We start from the raw sequence: 18657 nt of genomic DNA on the forward strand, positions 1-18657 counted from the left end.
GCGAGGCGAGAACAGAGATTTAATATATCCCATTAAAGTCTATAAGAAAAGTGCTTACACTGTTGCAGGGGCCATATGTCACCTACTGAGATCATAGCAACTATGAGGCAAATATAGTTTATTTATTTTGTCCATGCACTGGGAGATTCTGGATAATGTTTTCCAAAAGACGGGATTTTTTCCAATTTTTTTCCAATTGCACAACTGCCATTTTAGTGTAGATCAGGCATGGGCAAACTTTGGTCCTCCAAGTGTTTTGGACTTCAACTCCCACCATTCCTAACAGCCGATAGGCTGTTAGGAATGGTGGGAGTTGAAGTCCAAAACACCTGGAGGGCCAAAGTTTGCCCATGGCTGAAATAGAGCCTTTCCAGGAGGATGGCAGCAATGCTTTGATTATACATTTCCTCTCTAACAGAAGAGGGTTGGACTAGATGGCCTTTGGAGTTCTCTTCCAATTCTAGGATTCTATCGGGAGCTCGGTCCTTGTACGATGCACCTCATTCAGCACTGCTATGAGATTCATAGCTCCATCAAGGACCTCGTCTTTGATGTTTCTAGCAAGGGCTAGCTACAGTCAAAGCAGGTCTTTTGGTGCCGGAAAAGTTGGAGGCTCAGGTGGAAACTTTTGCCGCAGTCCGAACACTTGTACGGCTTCACTCCCGTGTGAATCCCTCGATGTTGAACGAGGGCTTTGGCTTGGTTGAACCTCCTCCGGCAATAACTACATCTGTATAGTTTCTCTCCCAGGTGGGTGTTCGTTGAGGTGAAGCTGAAGCCTTTTCCACACAAGTTGGAGATTTTGGAAAGGGTGTCTCTTTTGCTGGAAGCAGATCCCTGAATCCTGTTCTCTGTAGGCTTGGCCTCCAAGCGGTTAGCATGACCTTGGTTGGCAATATTTACCATTGGGCTCTGGAGTCGGGCTCTTTTTTGTGGCATGTCCTCCCATGCATCTGTCGCTCCTGAAATAAAAGGGAAGAAGTGGACATTTTTCATGCAGAAGAGCCAGAAATCTCCATCATCATCATCATCATCATCATCATCATCATCATCCTGACACAAAAACACAGTATGTCACAGCAAACAAGATTTATATGCTGGATTTCGTATCGTGGGAGCCTGTCTGTGTGAGTGATGACATTGGCCGCACAGCAAGGCAAGGAACACAATCATCACAGTCACCTTTAGGCTATAAACTACTTTATTTATAACTATAAACAACAGAAGCTACTAACTCTAAGCAAATCGTAAAACTGCTTCCACTCCATCCGGTAGCTACATTGCAAAGACACAGAACATGCTGTTATCAGTAGTAGTCCACACCTCCTGCATTCCAGAGTGACGTATGACTTACGACGCCCTACGCTGCGTCCATTGCTCTATACACTTTGGTTTATGACCTCTCTAGGAATGTCGTTCTCTCCATGGTACAGTTAACTTTTTCCACAAAGGAATAGTCTCGGCACATAGCATTGCATTTTAAACATACATACACACTTTGAAATCTACATTACAAAATAGAAACAACTTTAATAAAAATCACAAGTCGAACACTTCCCAAGCATCTAGGACTGTGTGATGATATTATTATTATTATTATTATTATTATTATTATTATTATAAACACAACAAGGTGAGTCCACAGCAGACACTCTGCTGGCTGTTGTATTGGATCACACGTCGGACACATCCCAAGTATCTAGGACTGTGTGATGTATCAGCTAATAATGTGTGCAGATCCCAATAAGGTGGCCTTTTGCAGCTGGCAGATGTTAATCTTGTCAGCGCTGATTGTATTTAAGTGCAGGCCAAGGTCTTTAGGCACTGCACCCAGTGTGCCGATCACCACTGGGACCACCTTGACTAGCTTGTGGCAGAGTCTTTGCAGTTCGATCTTTAAATCCTCATATCATGTCACCTTTTCCAGTTGTTTCTTTTCAATCCTGCTGTCGTCTGGGATTGCAATAATAATAATAATAATAATAGTTATTTTACTGAAACAAAAACACAGTATGTCACAGCAAACAAGATAGATATGCTGGATTTCATATCACAAAATCACAAGTCGAACGCTTTCCAATCATCTAGGACTGTGTGATATATTATTATTATTATTATTATTATTATTATTATTATTATTATTTGATACACAACAAGATGAGTCCACAGCAAACAAGATCACTATGCTGGCTGTTGTATTTGATCACACGTCAGACAATTCCCAAGTATCTAGGGATGTGTGATGTATTGGAGAATAATGCATGCAGATCCGAGTAGGGTGGCCTTTTACAGCTGACAGATGGTAATTTTGTCAGTGTTGATTGTTTTTAAGTGCAGGCCAAGGTCTTTAGGCACTGCACCCAGTGTGCCGATCGCCACTGGAACCACTTTTAATGACTTGTGCCAGAGTCTTTGCACTTCTCTCTTTAAATTCTCATATCATGTAAGCTTTTCCAATTATTATTATTATTATTAGGACTAGATTATTATTATTATTATTATTATTAGATTATTATTATTATTATTATTATTAGATGATGATGATGATGATGATGATGATGATTATTATTATTATTACACACGGCTGGAGATACACTTATTTATTTATTTATTTAAAATTGTACCTGTTCTGACTTACATACAAATCCATCTTAAGAACCTACCTTGTTTTTAACTTGGGACTCCGTGTACATCTTAGGAATTAAAAGACACTGGAAGTCTTACCTGGAGTGTGATCCGTAGGGCCTTTCCCACCTTCCTCAGGCTCCTGCTGTGTGTTCCTCTGTTTGTTTTCTGCAGAAGCCTTCTCAGCAACAGGGAGGTTCACTGTCACCACATGGAACGGCATTTTGACCTGTTAATGGGGAAGCAGAAAGTCTGGAAGCAGTTGAGACAGAAGTGGACAATCTCCTTCTTTTGTGAATATAGTTGAGCTGTGTTTTAGTGGAATGTGATATCTGGAAGTGTGATAGGGCCTCCTTCTTTGGAGGCTTTTAAGCAGAAGCTGGGTGTCCCTCTGTCAGGAGTGCTTGGGTTGTGCTTTTCCTGCATGAAGGCAGAAGGGGGCTGGACTAGATGACCCTTGTGGGGATTCTAACCTGTGTCATGCAACCCCTTCCTTCTTAACCACGTTCTGATCTGCTTGACACCAAATCAAACGGCTGGTATAGACACGGCCAATGGTCTATATATGTTGCATGTCTATGGCATTGAATGTTTGCCATGTATATGTGCATTGTGATCTGCCCTGAGCCTCCTGCGGGGTGAGAAGGGCGGAATATAAATACTGTACTTAAATAATAATAAATAAATAAGAATAAATAAAATAAAAATAATTCAAGCAAGACACAGATTAAAAGCCTAACCCAACTACACCCATATAAAAAGGAGACCATCTACTTTGTGAACAGCTCTTTTAACAACAACAGCCATCAATCTATAACAAGTTGTTGTAAACTCCAGAGTTCCCCCGACTCTGCGAATTCAGCTTAAGGGCAAAAAATATCAAAAATCCCCATGCATCATGAAGGGCTGGGCTTTAGAACAGCTGGTTAATCACCAGCAGCAATACATCTCACCAATCGAAAGGTTGGTAGTTTGAAGCCCGGGTTGGAGTGAACACCCGACCTTCAGCTCAGCTTACTGTCCACCTAAGCAGTCCAAAAACAGCTTTGAGCTGAGAGTAAAGAACTTAGGCACCGCTTAAGTGGGGTGGTATTTTACGGCACCATGAAAGAAATACCAGACAATACCGACGATCAAAGAAAGGAGGAAATCTGTGATCAAAGGCTCTTCATCAAAGAGGATGGAGCAACAGCATCCCCTTGTGGCCAGAATTGAGCACAACCTGCAGAACGCTGAAGTTGGGGGGGAAAGTGCCGACATAATACCTCTATCTGTTGTCTGTCCTGTCTATTTAATGGCACTGAATGTTTGACATGTATATGTTCTGGGATCTGCCCTGAGTCTCCTTCGGGGTGAGTTGGCCACGGTGGTACACGCTCTTGTCACATCCCGCCTAGACTACTGCAACGCTCTCTACGTGGGGCTGTCCCTGACGGCCCGGAAGCTGCAACTAGTCCAACGCGCGGCAGCCATGATTCTAACGGGAGCGGAGCGCAGGGAGCACACAACCCCCTTGTTGCACCAGCTCCACTGGCTGCCGATTTGCTACCGGGCCCAATTCAAGGTGTTGGTACTGGCCTATAAAGCCCTAAATGGTTCCGGCCCAAGATACCTATCTGACCGCATCTCGGCCTATGAACCCACCCGAACTTTGAGATCTTCCGGGGAGGCCCTGCTCTCGGTCCCGCCAGCCTCTCAAGCACGGCTGGCGGGGACGAGAGATAGGGCCTTCTCGGTGGTGGCTCCTCGGCTGTGGAACGCCCTTCCTGTAGATGTTAGGCTGGCACCATCTCTCATGACATTCCGTAGAAAGTTGAAGACCTGGATGTTTGTGCAGGCGTTTGAGTAATTCAGTGCAATTCTGGCAATTTGAACATAGGAACGGAACAATGGACGACGAATTTGGATCACGTTTGGATGATGAGGCGATCCGGGGTGGGTTTTTTGCGATAACTGTGTATTAATGTTTGTTTATTGCTAGCAATAGAATTGTGTAGTTTAACTGTTAATGATATATTATTTATTTATTTATTTATTACTTGCACTTATTTACCGCCACTCTCAGCCCAGAGGGCGACTCGTGGCGGTGAACAACAACATAGAAAAGACAATTTACAGTAATCAGAACAATACAGACATGCTACTACTACTTGACATATACTTATACTAAAAATCCGCTACGTCATATCATGGGTCATAGTCAGTCTCATAGTCGTGGTCCATTCCGGTCATCATTGCCAAAGATATTGATTAATGCTGTTTTTACTGTCTGTGTTGTTTGCTTTCTGGAAACCGCTGTGAGTCGCCCTCGGGCTTGAGATACAGCGGTATACAAGAATAGTAAATAAATAAATAAATATCAATGCTGTAAATAAATAAATCAAAATTGAAAGCACTGGATTTGGGATGATTATGGGTTTATATTACTAGTATAGACAAGTTGATTGTTGCCCGCTTTGAATGCCATTCTGAGACTGAAAATTGGCACAAAGAGCACAAAGTTGGGGAAAATACTCTTTCAGACAACAACTCCCAGAATCCCGCTCCAGCATATGTCTATATCCTAGCTTAAAGATTATGCGACCCCGTGCTCAGAGGACTGAATCCATCTGACCTCCACAATAATAATAATAATAATAATAATAATGAACTTTATTTATACCCTGCCACAATCTCGGGGTGGCTTACATGAGGCCAAGCCACAAATACATTACAGCAAAATACAATAAAAGAAAACCAAAACAACAGAACTAACATCACAATAAACTAAATGAAGCATAGGCATACAATAAAACAAAACAAAATAAAACAGAACAAAATAATGCAATGAGAAATCAATCACAATGAGTGGGCCACATGTAAAACATAAAATGATATACTCTGGATGAGAAAATGAAAAAGAAATGTTTGTAAGGGATAAACAAACCCCAGCCTTACCATTTGGGCCTGCGGCTCATCCGCTTGCTGCTTCAGGAGGAAATCCTCCGCCAGGACCACCGCTTCGGAGCAAGTTTCAGGGTCGTTCCCCTTCACCCAGGTCTGCACGTCCACAGGCAGGATGGACAGGAATTGCTCCAAGATCAGGAGGTCCAGAATCTGTTCTTTTGTGTGCCTTTCGGGCTTCAGCCACTGGTGGCAAAGCTCCCAGAGGCGGCAAAAGGCTTCCCGAGGGCCGTTGGCTTCCCGGTAGCCGAACTGCCGGAAGCATTGCCGCTTTGCCTCAGCGCTCCCCATGTCCTCCTCCTTCACCAGCTCGTTGCAATTGCCTTCGTCTTGGCCATGCTCTGTGCCGCAAGCATCTGGACTTGTTTCTTCAAGACACGGAGAAGCCTGAACTCTCTGATGTTTGTCTCGTTGCCGACCATCTCTTGCACAAAGTGGACCATTGCCATGTGGCACAACATCAGGGGAGACTGAATTTCCATTGCAAGAAGACTGCACTGTCCAGAGGAACTCCTGCCACTGGGATTCCCAATATTTCGACAAACTTTTGTCCACTTCCTCTTTTAAATAATCCCCGATGTCCTCCACTTGGACGACGCGGAGTCCTTCTCCAACCCTCTCCAAGCCTTCCCTCAACTGGGACCCGGTTGGCTCTGGGTCTTCCATTTTTACACCTGTCTTCATCCCTTCCTTTGGCGTTGGCTGACCCTCGTGACTGGGGACAGGGGTGCAGATTAATAAGTTCTTGAGGCCATAGCGCTTGATGTAGCTGGCCAGCCACCCCTTGCTAGCCTTGAACTCCTTCCTTTCACTCTCCTTGACACCCTCCTGGTAGAGTTCGTAGAGGTAAAGTGCTTTCTCGCGCACGGTTTTGCCGTCGACTGGAGTGCGCTTGTGCGCCATGTCCTCCAGCCATACACTCAGTGCTTTCTCGACCTTTGCAAGCACTTTATCGCGGACCAGGGAGACCATTTTGGCCGTGGTTGGGGCAGCACTCACTCTCGCCCGGATTTCGGCTTCTTTCTGCTTGATTGTGCGGATGCTGGACTCGTTCTTCCCAACTTTTCGGCCCACGGCAGCTAGTGACATGCCGTCTCTCAGAAGATCCAAGATTTGTATTTTCTCATTGAGCGTCAGCACTTTGCGCTCCCTCTTAGCCTTCAAGGGATTGCTTTGGCCACTTAATTGCTTTGTGGGAGGCATTTTCCACTGCGACAAAAAGGTGCAAACAACACAAGCAGTGAACAAACAAGAAGTAACTCAGCAAACGACCTGAATACTGCGGAGATTTAGGAATGGTGAAATGAGTGGATTTTACAGCAGTGTGTGCCTATCCATCACCTTAATGAGTGGCAAATTCAAATGTTGCTTTTGATGATGATGCAGAACCTATGGATATGGAATTCAGACTCTATTTTTCTGTTCAGCAAACATTTTCGGTGATTCGATGATTTTTGGAGGTTTTGTCCCTATGAAGAAAAATGTCCAGATATATATTAGTCCTAATATATATTTCACAGCAAAAGGGCCATCCTACAGTGTTTACTTTCCAACTGCATCTGGAAGAATACGGTACACGTTGAAACCAATGTCTTTCATCTTCTATTTAGAGAATCATCTGTCTGTGGAAGACACAAAACACAAAGAATTTGGATGAACTCAGCCAAAATCTAATTTTCTTTCGTGTAAGAGAAAAAATGCTGTCCATTAAAGGCAAATTGTGAGGAAGACTGTCAAAAGTGGTTCAAACTACATTGTTTCTATACCACAGAACAGAGCTTTCTAAGTCTTATCACAACACATTTGTGTGCCAACTGCAGTGTATAGGTGTATTGTGTTAACATGATGAGGAACCTCTGAATCGATGTGAAAAAAAGCAATTATAATATACTAGCCTCCCCTGCCATGCGTTGCTGTGTATATGTGTTTTGTGTGTGCTTATATGTGTTTGTGTGTGTGTATATATTTATGTATATATGTGTTTGTGTATATATGTGTGTGTGTGTGTGGGGTGTATATATGTGTGTGTGTATTTGTGTGTATATGTGTGTGCATTTGTATATGTATATATGTATGTGTGCATGTGTATATGTATATGAGTGTATGTGTATACGTATATATTGTGTATTTTTGGGGGTTTTAAGTCTGTTCCACTGGGTGTGTGTGTGCTTGTGTGTTTAGGGGTGATGGACATTTGTTGGACTGTTAGGTGTGTTGTGTTCAAATTTGGTGTCAATTTATCCAGTGGTGTTTGAGTTATGTTAATCCCATAAATGAAAATTACATTTTTATTTATATAGACTAGCCGTCCCCTGCCACGCATTGCTGTGCCCCAGTCTGGTGATCTGAAAAATAAAGTAATGGTATCTAATCTATATAATTTCTTTATGCTTGTGGGTAAACAGCATTTCTTGTTGTTTCTTTGTCAGTGTTGATATGGAGATTGTCTGCTTTGCCTACTCTGGAATATGCAACATATCATTGTCCTTCTTTAGGGGTCCCTTTGAAATCTATGATATTATATCTGTGTGTGAATCATATCTATCTATATCTATGGCTGGATGACTCTTTGTCAGGAGGGATTTGATTAGATTTTCTTTCCCTGGCGAAGAGAGTTGGAGTGGATGGCCTTAAGTATTTTCTGTTGATCATGGGGGTTCTGTGTGGGAAATTTGCCCCAATTCTATCGTTGGTGGGGTTCAGAATGCTCTTTGATTGTAGGTGTACTATAAATCCCAGTATCTACAAAGCCCAAATGTCAAGGTCTATTTACCCCAAACTCCATCTGTGTTCATATTTGGGCATATGGAATATTTGTGCCAAGTTTGGTCCATATCTATCTTTGCTTGAGTCCACAGTGGTCTCTGCATTTAGGTGAACCACAACTCCAATACCCAAGGTCAATTCCTACCAAACCTTTTTAGTGTTTTCTGTTGGTCATGGGAGTCCTGTGTGTTACCTTTGGTTCAATTCCATCATTGGTGGAGTTCAGAATGCTCTTTGATTGTTGTTGTTGTTCATTCGTTCAGTCGTCTCCGACTCTTCGTGACCTCATGGACCAGCCTACGCCAGAGCTCCCTGTCGGCCGTTACCACCCCCAGCTCCCTCAAGGTCAGTCCAGTCACTTCAAGGATGCCATCCATCCATCTTGCCCTTGGTCGGCCCCTCTTCCTTTTGCCTTCCACTTTCCCCAGCATAATTGTCTTCTCTAGGCTTTCCTGTCTCCTCATGATGTGGCCAAAGGACTTCAACTTTGTCTCTAGTATCTTTCCCTCCAGTGAGCAGTCGGGCTTTATTTCCTGGAGGATGGACTGGTTGGATCTTCTCGCAGTCCAAGGCACTCTCAACACTTTCCTCCAACACCACAGCTCAAAAGCATCGATCTTCCTTCGCTCAGCCTTCCCTAAGGTCCAGCTCTCACATCCGTAGGTGACTACAGGGAATACCATGGCTTTGACTAGGCGGATCTTTGTTGCCAGTCTGATGTCTCTACTCTTTACTATTTTATCAAGACTGGACATTGCTCTCCTCCCAAGAAGGAAGCGTCTTCTGATTTCCTGGCCACAGTCTGCATCTGCAGTAATCTTTGCACCTAGAAATACAAAGTCTGTCACGGCCTCCACGGTTTCTCCCTCTATCATTCTTGTTGCCATAATCTTGGTTTTTTTGATGTTTAGCTGCAACCCGGCTTTTGCGCTTTCTTCTTTCACCTTGATTAGAAGGCTCCTCAGCTCCTCTTCGCTTTCGGCCATCAGAGTGGTGTCATCTGCATATCTGAGGTTGTTAATGTTTCTTCCAGCAATTTTCACCCCAGCTTTGCATTCATCCAGCCCCGCACATCGCATGATGTGTTCTGCATACAAGTTAAAAAGGTTGGGTGAGAGGATGCAGCCTTGCCGTACGCCTTTCCCAATCTTGAACCAGTCTGTTGTTCCGTGGTCGGTTCTTACTGTTGCTACTTGGTCCTTGTACAGATTCCTCAGGAGAGAGACAAGGTGGCTTGGTATGCCCATCCCACCAAGAACTTGCCACAATTTATTATGATCCACACAGTCAAAGGCTTTAGAATAGTCAATGAAGCAGAAATAGATGTTTTTCTGAAACTCCCTGCCTTTCTCCATTATCCAGCGGATATTGGCAATCTGGTCTCTCGTTCCTCTGCCTTTTCTAAACCCAGCTTGAACATCTGGCAACTCTCGCTCCATGTATTGCTGGAGTCTTCCTTGCAGGATCTTGAGCATTACCTTACTGGCATGAGAAATAAGGGCCACTGTACGGAAGTTTGAGCAGTCTTTTGCATTTCCCTTTTTTGGTATGGGGATATAAGTTGATTTTTTCCAGTCTGATGGCCATTCTTGTGTTTTCCATATTTGCTGGCAAATGGCATGCATCACCTTGACAGCATCATCTTTTAAGATTTTAAACAGTTCAGCTGGGATCCCGTCGTCTCCTGCTGCCTTGTTGTTAGCAATGCTTCTTAAGGCCCATTCAACCTCACTCCTCAGGATGTCTGGTTCTAATTCATTCACCACACCGTCAAAGCTATCCTCGATATTGTTATCCTTCCTATACAGATCTTCTGTATAGTCTCGCCACCTTCTCTTGATCTCTTCAGCTTCTGTTAGGTCCCTGCCATCTTTGTTTCTTATCATACCAATTTTTGCCTGAAATTTACCTCCAATGTTTCTAATTTTCTGGAAGAGGTCTCTTGTCCTTCCTATTCTGATTCTTTGATTGTAGGTGAACTATAAATACCAATAACTACAACTCCCAAATGACAAAATCAAAAAATTTTGAGTGAAGGACATACATTTGTTTGTTAGCTGTATGCTGTCCAAATTTGGTGTCAATTCTCCCACTGGCTTTTGAGTTATGTTAATCCCACAAACAAACATTACATTTTTATTTATATAGATGTTGTAGCCTGGTCAGATTCAGAGTGATCGGAAGATGTAGAAGGGGATGCTGGGATAGATTCAGGGGGCCTAGAGGTGGATAGAAGTGGCCTAGAGAGAGTTGTTTTGGAATCTCCTGGCAGTTCCCACAAGACCGGATTTCTCTCAGCCACAAGTGCAGGCTGAGAGAAACGTGGGAAATAAATGTTTAGGTCAAGGCACTTGGTACTGTAGAGACAGAGCATGCAACAACGACAGGCTCCCTTTTCCCAGAGGCTTACAGACAAGGAAAGGAAAAGCAAGTGTGTGATAAATGATGTTATGGGAGGGTTTAAGGCCTTTTAAAGTGGGTTTCTGCTGGTACAATCCTTTGTGAGAGCAATGTTGCATTCGGGTGAACAGCTCTGTTTTTGGTCCTATGTTTTTGGATTTCATGTATTTAAGTTTGCTTTGTGGTGAAAAGGTGTTTCAGGACTTGTGCAAATATATATATATTTAAATATGTTATTTTAAAAAAATGTATAAGAAAGGTTTTCATGAGAGATACTGTGTCTCAATACATTTCATTATTACAGTCTACTATGTGTCCCTTTCTCTTATAAGGAGTTCATTTGCCTCCGGTTTGCTAGCAAAACCGAATGTCGCGAAATGGAGCAAGTCTAAAAGATATTCACTTTCCTTGTTATATAAGTAAAAGTTTGAATGTCCGTCCAGCATAGGTTGAAACCAGGAAGGCTTAAATGAATCCTAAGGGAGTTTTTTATTGCATTAAGTAACTTTAGTTAATTAATGTGTGCCTTTTGCCTTTTTGTTTATATACACTCAAGCCATGGATTGTTGCACCCATGGATACAGAGGGCTGACTGCAAACAACAACAACAACAACAACACTATTTTTGTCGAACAAAAGCCTTCGACAATACATTGAACAACAGTATTGCTTAATCTACCCATTCTTGGTTTTTTCTTAAGATGCTGCTTTGTATCTTTGAGATTTCACCCAAATCTCTGATGTGACTTCCCCTTGCAGGACTTCTGAAAACCTTGCAAAACAAAGGGAGAAGGGGGACTTTATTGCTCAGCTAACAAGACTAAAGTATATTCCTGCAGTCACCCTGCTTTTCTCATTTCCCTCCACTTTCAGCAGATTTCTCTTCCAAGCCAGATCTACTTTGCTTTAACTCTTTCCCAACAGAAGCAGGAAAAAGTGGGTTTCCTGTTATGGATACATGTAGCCCACTTACCTTTAATGCATAGCTTGGCTTCATTTCCTTCTTCCTCTCCTTTGCAGGGATGTGAGCTCAGCTGTGGAGCGATCATGGGATTTGTAGTTCGACCAAGTCCCTGGGATTTGTAGTCTGGCTAAGTGCTCTGGCTGAGGCTTCTAAGCATTGCAAAGATCAGCATGTAGTGTGAAAGCACCCTGCAATGCAAAGATGATAACACTTTCAGCATGTGGTGTGAAAGCACCCTGCAGTGTTTTTCCAAACTCTGGCCTTTTGGACTACACCTCCCAGCATCCCTGCTCACTCGACACAGCAGCTGAGGCTTCTGGGAGTTGAAGTCCAAAGACCTGGAGGACTGGAGTGACATCTGCAAGGGTTAAACCCTTGGAGATAGTGTTCCTAGAGAAGCAGCAAGGGGGGAGAAAAGGTGGCAAAAGACTGATTGCTCCTTTGCAACTCCACTACCCATTTGCTGGAAGGAATTTGAATCTGAGGCTGGAAGAACAGGTTGCATGGGGTTTATTTGGGGGTTTTATCAGGTGGGGTAGGATTCCTAAAGGAGGGAAATGAGTTGGAAAAGAGAGCAAACCCCTTTCCTCTTTTAATGCTCTCCAATAACCACATTGCACCCAGGTTGCATTGAGAATCACAGCATCCTAGGATCCTAGGGCCCTTCCAGGATATCAAGGCAGAAAATCCCATATTATCTGAGAGTGGACTCAGATAACCCAATTCAAAGCAGATATTGTGGGATTTTTGTTGTATAAATTTTTGTTGTTAGTATGGATGTATTGGTGTATTCAGACATTGAATGTTTGCCTTTTATGTTTGGAATCCGCCCTGAGTCCCTTTGGGGAGATAGAGCGGAAAATAAATAAAGATTATTATTATTATTATTATTATTATTATTATTATTATTATTTGCCTTGATATTCTGGGATATAGGGCTGTCTGGAAGGGTCTCTAGAAGGTTTCTCAACCTTCCTAATGCCTCGACTCCATAATACAGTTCCTCATGTTGTGGTGACCCCCAACTGTAACATTATTTTTGTTGCTACTTCATAACTTTAATTTTGCTACTGTTATAAATTGTCATGTAAATATCTGATATGGAGGATGTATTTTCATTCACTGGGTGAAATTTGGCACAAATACCCGATACGCCCAAATTTCAATACTGATGGGGTTGGGAATATTAATCTTGTCATTTGGGAGTTGTAGTTGCTGGGATTTATAGTTCACCTGCAATCAAAGAGCATTCTGAACTCCACCAACAATGGAATTGAACCAAACTTGGCACACAAAACTCCCGTAACCAACAGAAAATACTGGAAGGTTCTTGTGGGTTTTTTCGGGCTATAGAGCCATGTTCTAGAGGCATTTCTCCTGACGTTTCGCCTGCATCTATGGCAAGCATCCTCAGAGGTAGTGAGGTCTGTTGGAATTAGGACAATGGGTTTATATATCTGTGGAATGACCAGGGTGGGGCAAGAAGCTCTTCCCTGCTGCAGTTAGGTGTGAATGTTTAGCTGATCACCTTCATTAGCATTTAAAACCCATTGTCCTAATTCCAACAGACCTCACTACCTCTGAGGATGCTTGCCATAGATGCAGGCGAAACGTCAGGAGAAATGCCTCTAGAACATGGCTCTATAGCCCGAAAAAACCCACAAGAACCTAGTGATTCCAGCCATGAAAGCCTTCGACAATACTGGAAGGGTTTGTTGGACATTGGCCTTTAGTTTTGGAGTTGTAGTTGACCTACATCCAGACTCTTCGTGACCTCATGGGCCAGCCCACGCCAGAGCTCCCTGTCGGCCTCTCTTCCGTTTGCCTTCCACTTTCCCCAGCATCATTGTCTTCTCTAGGCTTTGGGGAAAGAAATAGGATCCTCAAATTTCCCAAGCAGGTAGATTTTGCTGGATTGGAAGAAACAAAGAGTTGATAGAGCAGAATGCAGTTTAATATTCATACATACATACATACATACATACATGTTTGTGTATGTATATATTCTTACAAGAAGTGCACTCATATTTTAGACCGGACGGAAAGAGGACTGACTCTTCCTGCAAGGCAAAAGAAAGTTCTGCTTTGCCAAGACCTCTGTGGATATGGAAATGTCAACAGGTAAGAGCTTGAATCTAGCTCTATATAAAATAATAGTATATTTGTATGTATGTATGTTGTTTGGTTGGTTTGTACCACAAAGGCTCCCTTATGACTTGATGGATTCGGACCCAACTTGGCACACTAACCTGTGGCTCAGTGCTATGAAATCTGTAGCACTGACACATCCCATGGACAAATCCAGTTCTCATTCTTACTCTATGTCATCCACAGCAGCCTTTTAAAGGTCCCGCCAAAGTCCATAACATTACACAAACACAGAGGGCGCCTCCAGGCAACAGTGCCCAGGCGACCTCTATGCGGATATCCTCACTGATTGACATTGCAAACTTCTTCGCTGCTCAAATGCTAATTCAAGCTTGCTAATTACGACATTCACACTTGCTTCAAACAGATAAGAGTTTTTTCTCCCACCCTGGACATACCACAGGGATGTGTGTGTGTATATGTGTGTGTGTGTGTATATATATATAGTAAAGGTAAAAGTTTTCCTCTGACATTATCTAGTTATGACCGAGTCTGGGGGTTGGTGCTCATCTCCATTTCTAAGCTGAAGAGCCAGCGTTGTCCGTATACACCTCCAAGGTCATGTGTCCGGCATGACTGCATGGAGTGCTGTTACCTTACCACAGAAGTGGTACCTATTGATCTACTCACATTTTTGAACTGCTAGGTTGGCAGAAGCTGGGGCTTACAGCGGGAGCTCACCCCACTCCCTGGATTTGAACCAGTAACCTTTCGGTCAGCAAGTTCAGCAGCTGAGCAGTTTAATCCTCTGCACCATCAGGAGCTCATATATATATACTCATATATATATATGCTAGCCATCCCCTGCCACACATTGCTGTGACCCAGTCTATGTATATGTGTTTTGTGTGTATATATGTGTTTATGTGTGTTTATATATTTGTGTATATGTGTATGGAAGTGTGTTTGCATGTATACATATATATGTATATATGTGTGTGCATATGTGTGTATATGCATATATATGTATTTATACATGTGTATATATTTGTATTTCTGTGTTTATATGTGTATATTAGGCTTGTTTGATAAAAAAAATGGTTCAAAACTCGTTTCGGATGTAGGTGTATATAAATATATATATGTATATTTGTGTGTGCTTGTGTATATGCATATATGTGTGTATCCATGTGTGTGTATGTATATATGTATATGTGTGTATGTGTGCATATATATATGTGTGTGTATATTTATGTGTACTTGTAGATATATGTGTGTATGTGTATGAGTGTATGTGTATATGTTTAATTTTTGGAGTTTTAAGTCCATTCTGCTGGGGGGTTTTTGTGTGTTTTCAGGGGTGATGGTCACTCATTGGACAGTTAGGTATGTTGCATCAAAATTTTGGGTCAGTTCACCCAGTGCTTTTTGAGTTATGTTTCTCCCACAAACGAACATTACATTTATACATACACAAACACGCATACATATACTCCACTTTCCTCACTTCCAACAGACCTCTGAAGATGCCCATCACAGATGAAGGCAAAATGTCAGGAGAGAATGCTGCTGGAACATGGCCATACAGCCCGAAAAACTCACCGTGAATTTCCTTTTCCTTGTAGAACGAAAAACACTGCAACAAAGTGGTGCTCTTTGGGATGATGTTTACTTGAAGTAATGTGCTGTTAATGCTCATGTCCGCAGGCATTTCCTCTTGGCCTTGACCCCCTGTAAAGTTTTCTTTACTTTTGAAATAGGAAATAATGTTTTCAAGACATTCTCTTGTCTTCCTTCTCCCTGTTCCAGATTCCGGGATTGAGAATGAGATCAAACAGGAACACTTCCCCCATGAAATCTTGGTGCCAAAAGAAGAACATGAACATCAAGAAAATATTTCTTTCCCAAGGAAGGGCGGGGATCAAAGTGAGTACCAGTTCGTGAGACAACAAAGAGGAATATTATAGGAAAACAATGGCCATGAGGCAGAAACTAACTGAAGTTGGTTGGCGAAATCTATGTGGATATAACTTTTGGGGATTTGAGGTTTATATATCCCTCAATTATCTGGAGAACAAGCCCTATGAGGAGCGGCTTAAGGAGCTGGGCATGTTTAGCATGAAGAAGAGAAGGCTGAGAGGAGACATGATAGCCATGTATAAATATGTGAGAGGAAGCCACAGGGAGGAGGGAGCAAGCTTGTTTTCTGCTGCCCTGGAGACTAGGACATGGAACAATGGCTTCAAACTACAGGAAAGGAGATTCCATCTGAACATGAGGAAGAACTTCCTGACTGTGAGAGCCGTTCAGCAGTGGAACTCTCCGCCGCTGAGCGTGGTAGAGGCTCCTTCTTTGGAAGCTTTGAAACAGAGGCTGGATGGCCATCTGTCAGGGGTGATTTGAATGCAATATTCCTGCTTCTTGGCAGGGGGTTGGACTGGATGGCCCATGAGGTCTCTTCCAACTCTCTGATTCTATGATTCTATGGTCCCTGCGATAAGTGAGGGAACACTGTATATAAACCTCCCTAGTTTCCAACATACCTTACAGCCTCTGAGGATACCTGCCATACATGCAGGCAAAATGTCAGGAGAGAATGCTTCTGGAACATGGCCAGGCAGCCCAGAAAACTCACAGCAACCCAGAGTAAGATTTGAGTTTCACATCCCTCTCATCTCTCCCTTTTCCCCAGCAGCAGCATCCAGCTTTCCGTCTTTGGGAAGCGCACAGTCTGGGACCAAGTGGAGCGGAAGTCTTCCTTCTCATCTGACAACCGGGAAGAAACCATACCAGTGTCCAGACTGCGGAAAGGGCTTTTCTTTCCGGTCCCATTTTGCTTCCCACCAGAGAACACACACAGGGGAAACGCCGTATAAATGCCTGGATTGCGGACGGGGCTTCAAGCGCCGCGACACTCTCACTCTCCATCGGAGAATTCACACAGGAGAGAAGCCGTACAAGTGCTTGGAGTGCGGCATGGACTTTATCAGGAAGGCGACGTTCAACTTGCACCAGACCATACACACCGGGGAGAAACTGTACAAATGCTTGGAGTGCGGCAAGAGCTTCAGCCGGCACTACACCTTAACTCTGCACCAAAGAACCCACACAGGGGAGAAGCCGTACAAGTGCCTGGAGTGCGGGAAGAGCTTCCGGCAAAGCGATTCCCTCACTTTGCACCAAACCGCTCACACCGGAGAGACTCCCTACAAATGTATGAAATGTGGGAAGAGCTTCAGCTGCAACCGGACCCTCGTCGCCCACCAGATCATCCACACTGTAGGAAAACAGCACAAGTGCCCCGAGTGCGGAAAGACCTTCCTCCATAGCAAAAGCTTGGTTCTGCATCAAAAGAAGCACACCGGGGAGAAACCGTACAAATGCTCAGAGTGCGGGAAGAGCTTTTTCGACAACGGGACCCTCACGTCGCACCAGAGGAGCCACACTGGGGAGAAGCCGTACAAATGCTCTGAGTGCGGGATGACGTTCCCTTACACGGGATCCCTTGCTTTGCACCGGAGGATCCACACCGGAGAAAAACCCTACCAGTGTTCGGAGTGCGGGAAGAGCTTTTCGCAGCACGGGTCCCTCGTTTCCCATCAAAGGATCCACACCGGAGAGAAGCCGTATAAATGCTCGGAGTGTGGAAAAAGCTTCCGGGACTGTACCTACCTGGCGTCGCACCTCAAAATACATACCGGGGAGAAGCTGTATAAATGCTCCGAGTGTGGAAAGAGCTTCGTCGAGAGCCGTTACCTGATAAGACACCAAAAGATTCATATGAAGAAGGAGCGCTATAAATGCTTACCTTGAGAGGCAACGTTTATTTTTGGACTTCCATTTCTCAGCGCAGTCAGGGTTCGTTTGCCTCTGTTTTGCTAGTAAAACTGAATTACTGTGTTGTGAAATGGCGCAGGCCGAAATGGCATTTGCTTTCCTATATAAATACAAATTTGTGCATCCATCCAGTATAGATTGAGACCAGGCTTAATCAACAAGGCTTAATCAACAACAACAACAAAGAACTGGTAGGATACAAGCCTGAAAAAGTTACAGAAAATGAATACTCTGGGACTTCTGAATTTAGACAGACAGAGTTTTGGAACACAAGATTCCTGATCTCACAATCGTGTTAAAAAACAAAGTATGGATTATCGATGTTGCAACCCCAGGCGACAGCAGGATTGAAGAGAAACAACTGGAAAAGCTGACATGATATGAGGGTTTAAAGATCAGCCTGTAAAGACTCTGGCAGTCAGTCAAGGTGGTCCCAGTGGTGATGGGCAGACTGGGTGCAGTGCCTAAAGACCTTGGCCTGCACTTAAACACAATCGGCACTGACAAAATTACTATCTGCCAGCTGCAGAAAGCCACCTTACTGGGATCTGCACACATTATTTGCCGATACATCACACAGTCCTAGACACTTGGGAAGTGTCTGACATGTGATCCAATACAACAGCCAGCATAGTGACTTTGTTTGCTGTGTATTAATCTTGTTGTGTTTCAAATAATAATAATAATAATACACTTCATTTATATTCCACTCTAGCTTTCTGGTGAAAGAATTATCACACAAACAAAGTTGGAAGGCTTTAATTCAAAAGCATGCATTAGGGAACGCAACAAAATTCCAACTGACTGTTTATTTCCCTCAAGCCTCCTATCCTTCATGCTGGCCCCTCCCCTTCATTGCTCCCATTTCCAATACAATCCTCGTCCTTGTTTAAAATATACACAGGCCAGATCAAAGGCATGGCCTAATTTCCTGGCTTCTCACTAAACCAGGAAATAAGGTCATGACGATACACATATATAGGCAAACATTCAATGCCTTTTAGACATTGAACAACAATGACATATAATACACA

General features: G+C 43.3%; 2 protein-coding genes across 4 annotated transcripts; one reads left to right on the forward strand and one right to left on the reverse strand.

Annotated features, from left to right (window-relative positions):
- Positions 1–298: 298 nt before the first annotated feature.
- LOC132766081 (zinc finger protein with KRAB and SCAN domains 3-like) lies at positions 299–11962 on the reverse strand. Its single transcript, XM_060760425.2, has 4 exons — positions 11708–11962; positions 5563–7190; positions 2725–2854; positions 299–962 (listed from the first exon to the last, which is right to left on the reverse strand). The coding sequence occupies exons 2-4, from the start codon at positions 6769–6771 to the stop codon at positions 568–570; spliced, it is 1734 nt and encodes a 577-aa protein (XP_060616408.2). The 5' UTR covers positions 6772–7190; positions 11708–11962; the 3' UTR covers positions 299–567.
- A 159-nt stretch (positions 11963–12121) lies between these two features.
- On the forward strand, positions 12122–18337 carry LOC132766124 (zinc finger protein 93-like). Of its 3 annotated transcripts, none has more exons than XM_067465420.1 (4): positions 12122–12196; positions 13732–13819; positions 15596–15712; positions 16479–18337. In XM_067465420.1, exons 2-4 carry the CDS (start codon positions 13804–13806, stop codon positions 17597–17599), a joined length of 1254 nt encoding a protein of 417 aa, XP_067321521.1. In that variant the 5' UTR covers positions 12122–12196; positions 13732–13803; the 3' UTR covers positions 17600–18337. The 3 variants fall into 3 exon arrangements, with proteins under 3 accessions (XP_067321521.1, XP_067321523.1, XP_067321522.1); XM_067465422.1 differs by having other exon boundaries at positions 16482–18337; XM_067465421.1 differs by lacking the exon at positions 12122–12196 and adding an exon at positions 12511–13024 and having other exon boundaries at positions 13408–13819.
- The last annotated feature ends 320 nt before the right edge of the window (positions 18338–18657 follow it).

The sequence above is a fragment of the Anolis sagrei genome, chromosome 2, assembly GCF_037176765.1.
Source record: "Anolis sagrei isolate rAnoSag1 chromosome 2, rAnoSag1.mat, whole genome shotgun sequence".
Classification (NCBI taxonomy): Eukaryota; Metazoa; Chordata; class Lepidosauria; order Squamata; family Dactyloidae; genus Anolis; species Anolis sagrei.

Bases quoted from the DNA above. Each gene is read 5' to 3' on its own strand.
- LOC132766124 (XM_067465420.1), top strand. The intron at 15,713-16,478 runs GTGAGTACCAGT...CCTTTTCCCCAG, and splicing joins AAGGAAGGGCGGGGATCAAA to CAGCAGCATCCAGCTTTCCG.
- LOC132766081 (XM_060760425.2), bottom strand. From the start codon at position 6,771: ATGCCTCCCACAAAGCAATTAAGTGGCCAAAGCAATCCCTTGAAGGCT. The intron at 2,855-5,562 runs GTAAGGCTGGGG...CCCCATTAACAG, and splicing joins ATGAGCCGCAGGCCCAAATG to GTCAAAATGCCGTTCCATGT. The intron at 963-2,724 runs GTAAGACTTCCA...CTTTTATTTCAG, and splicing joins CCCTACGGATCACACTCCAG to GAGCGACAGATGCATGGGAG.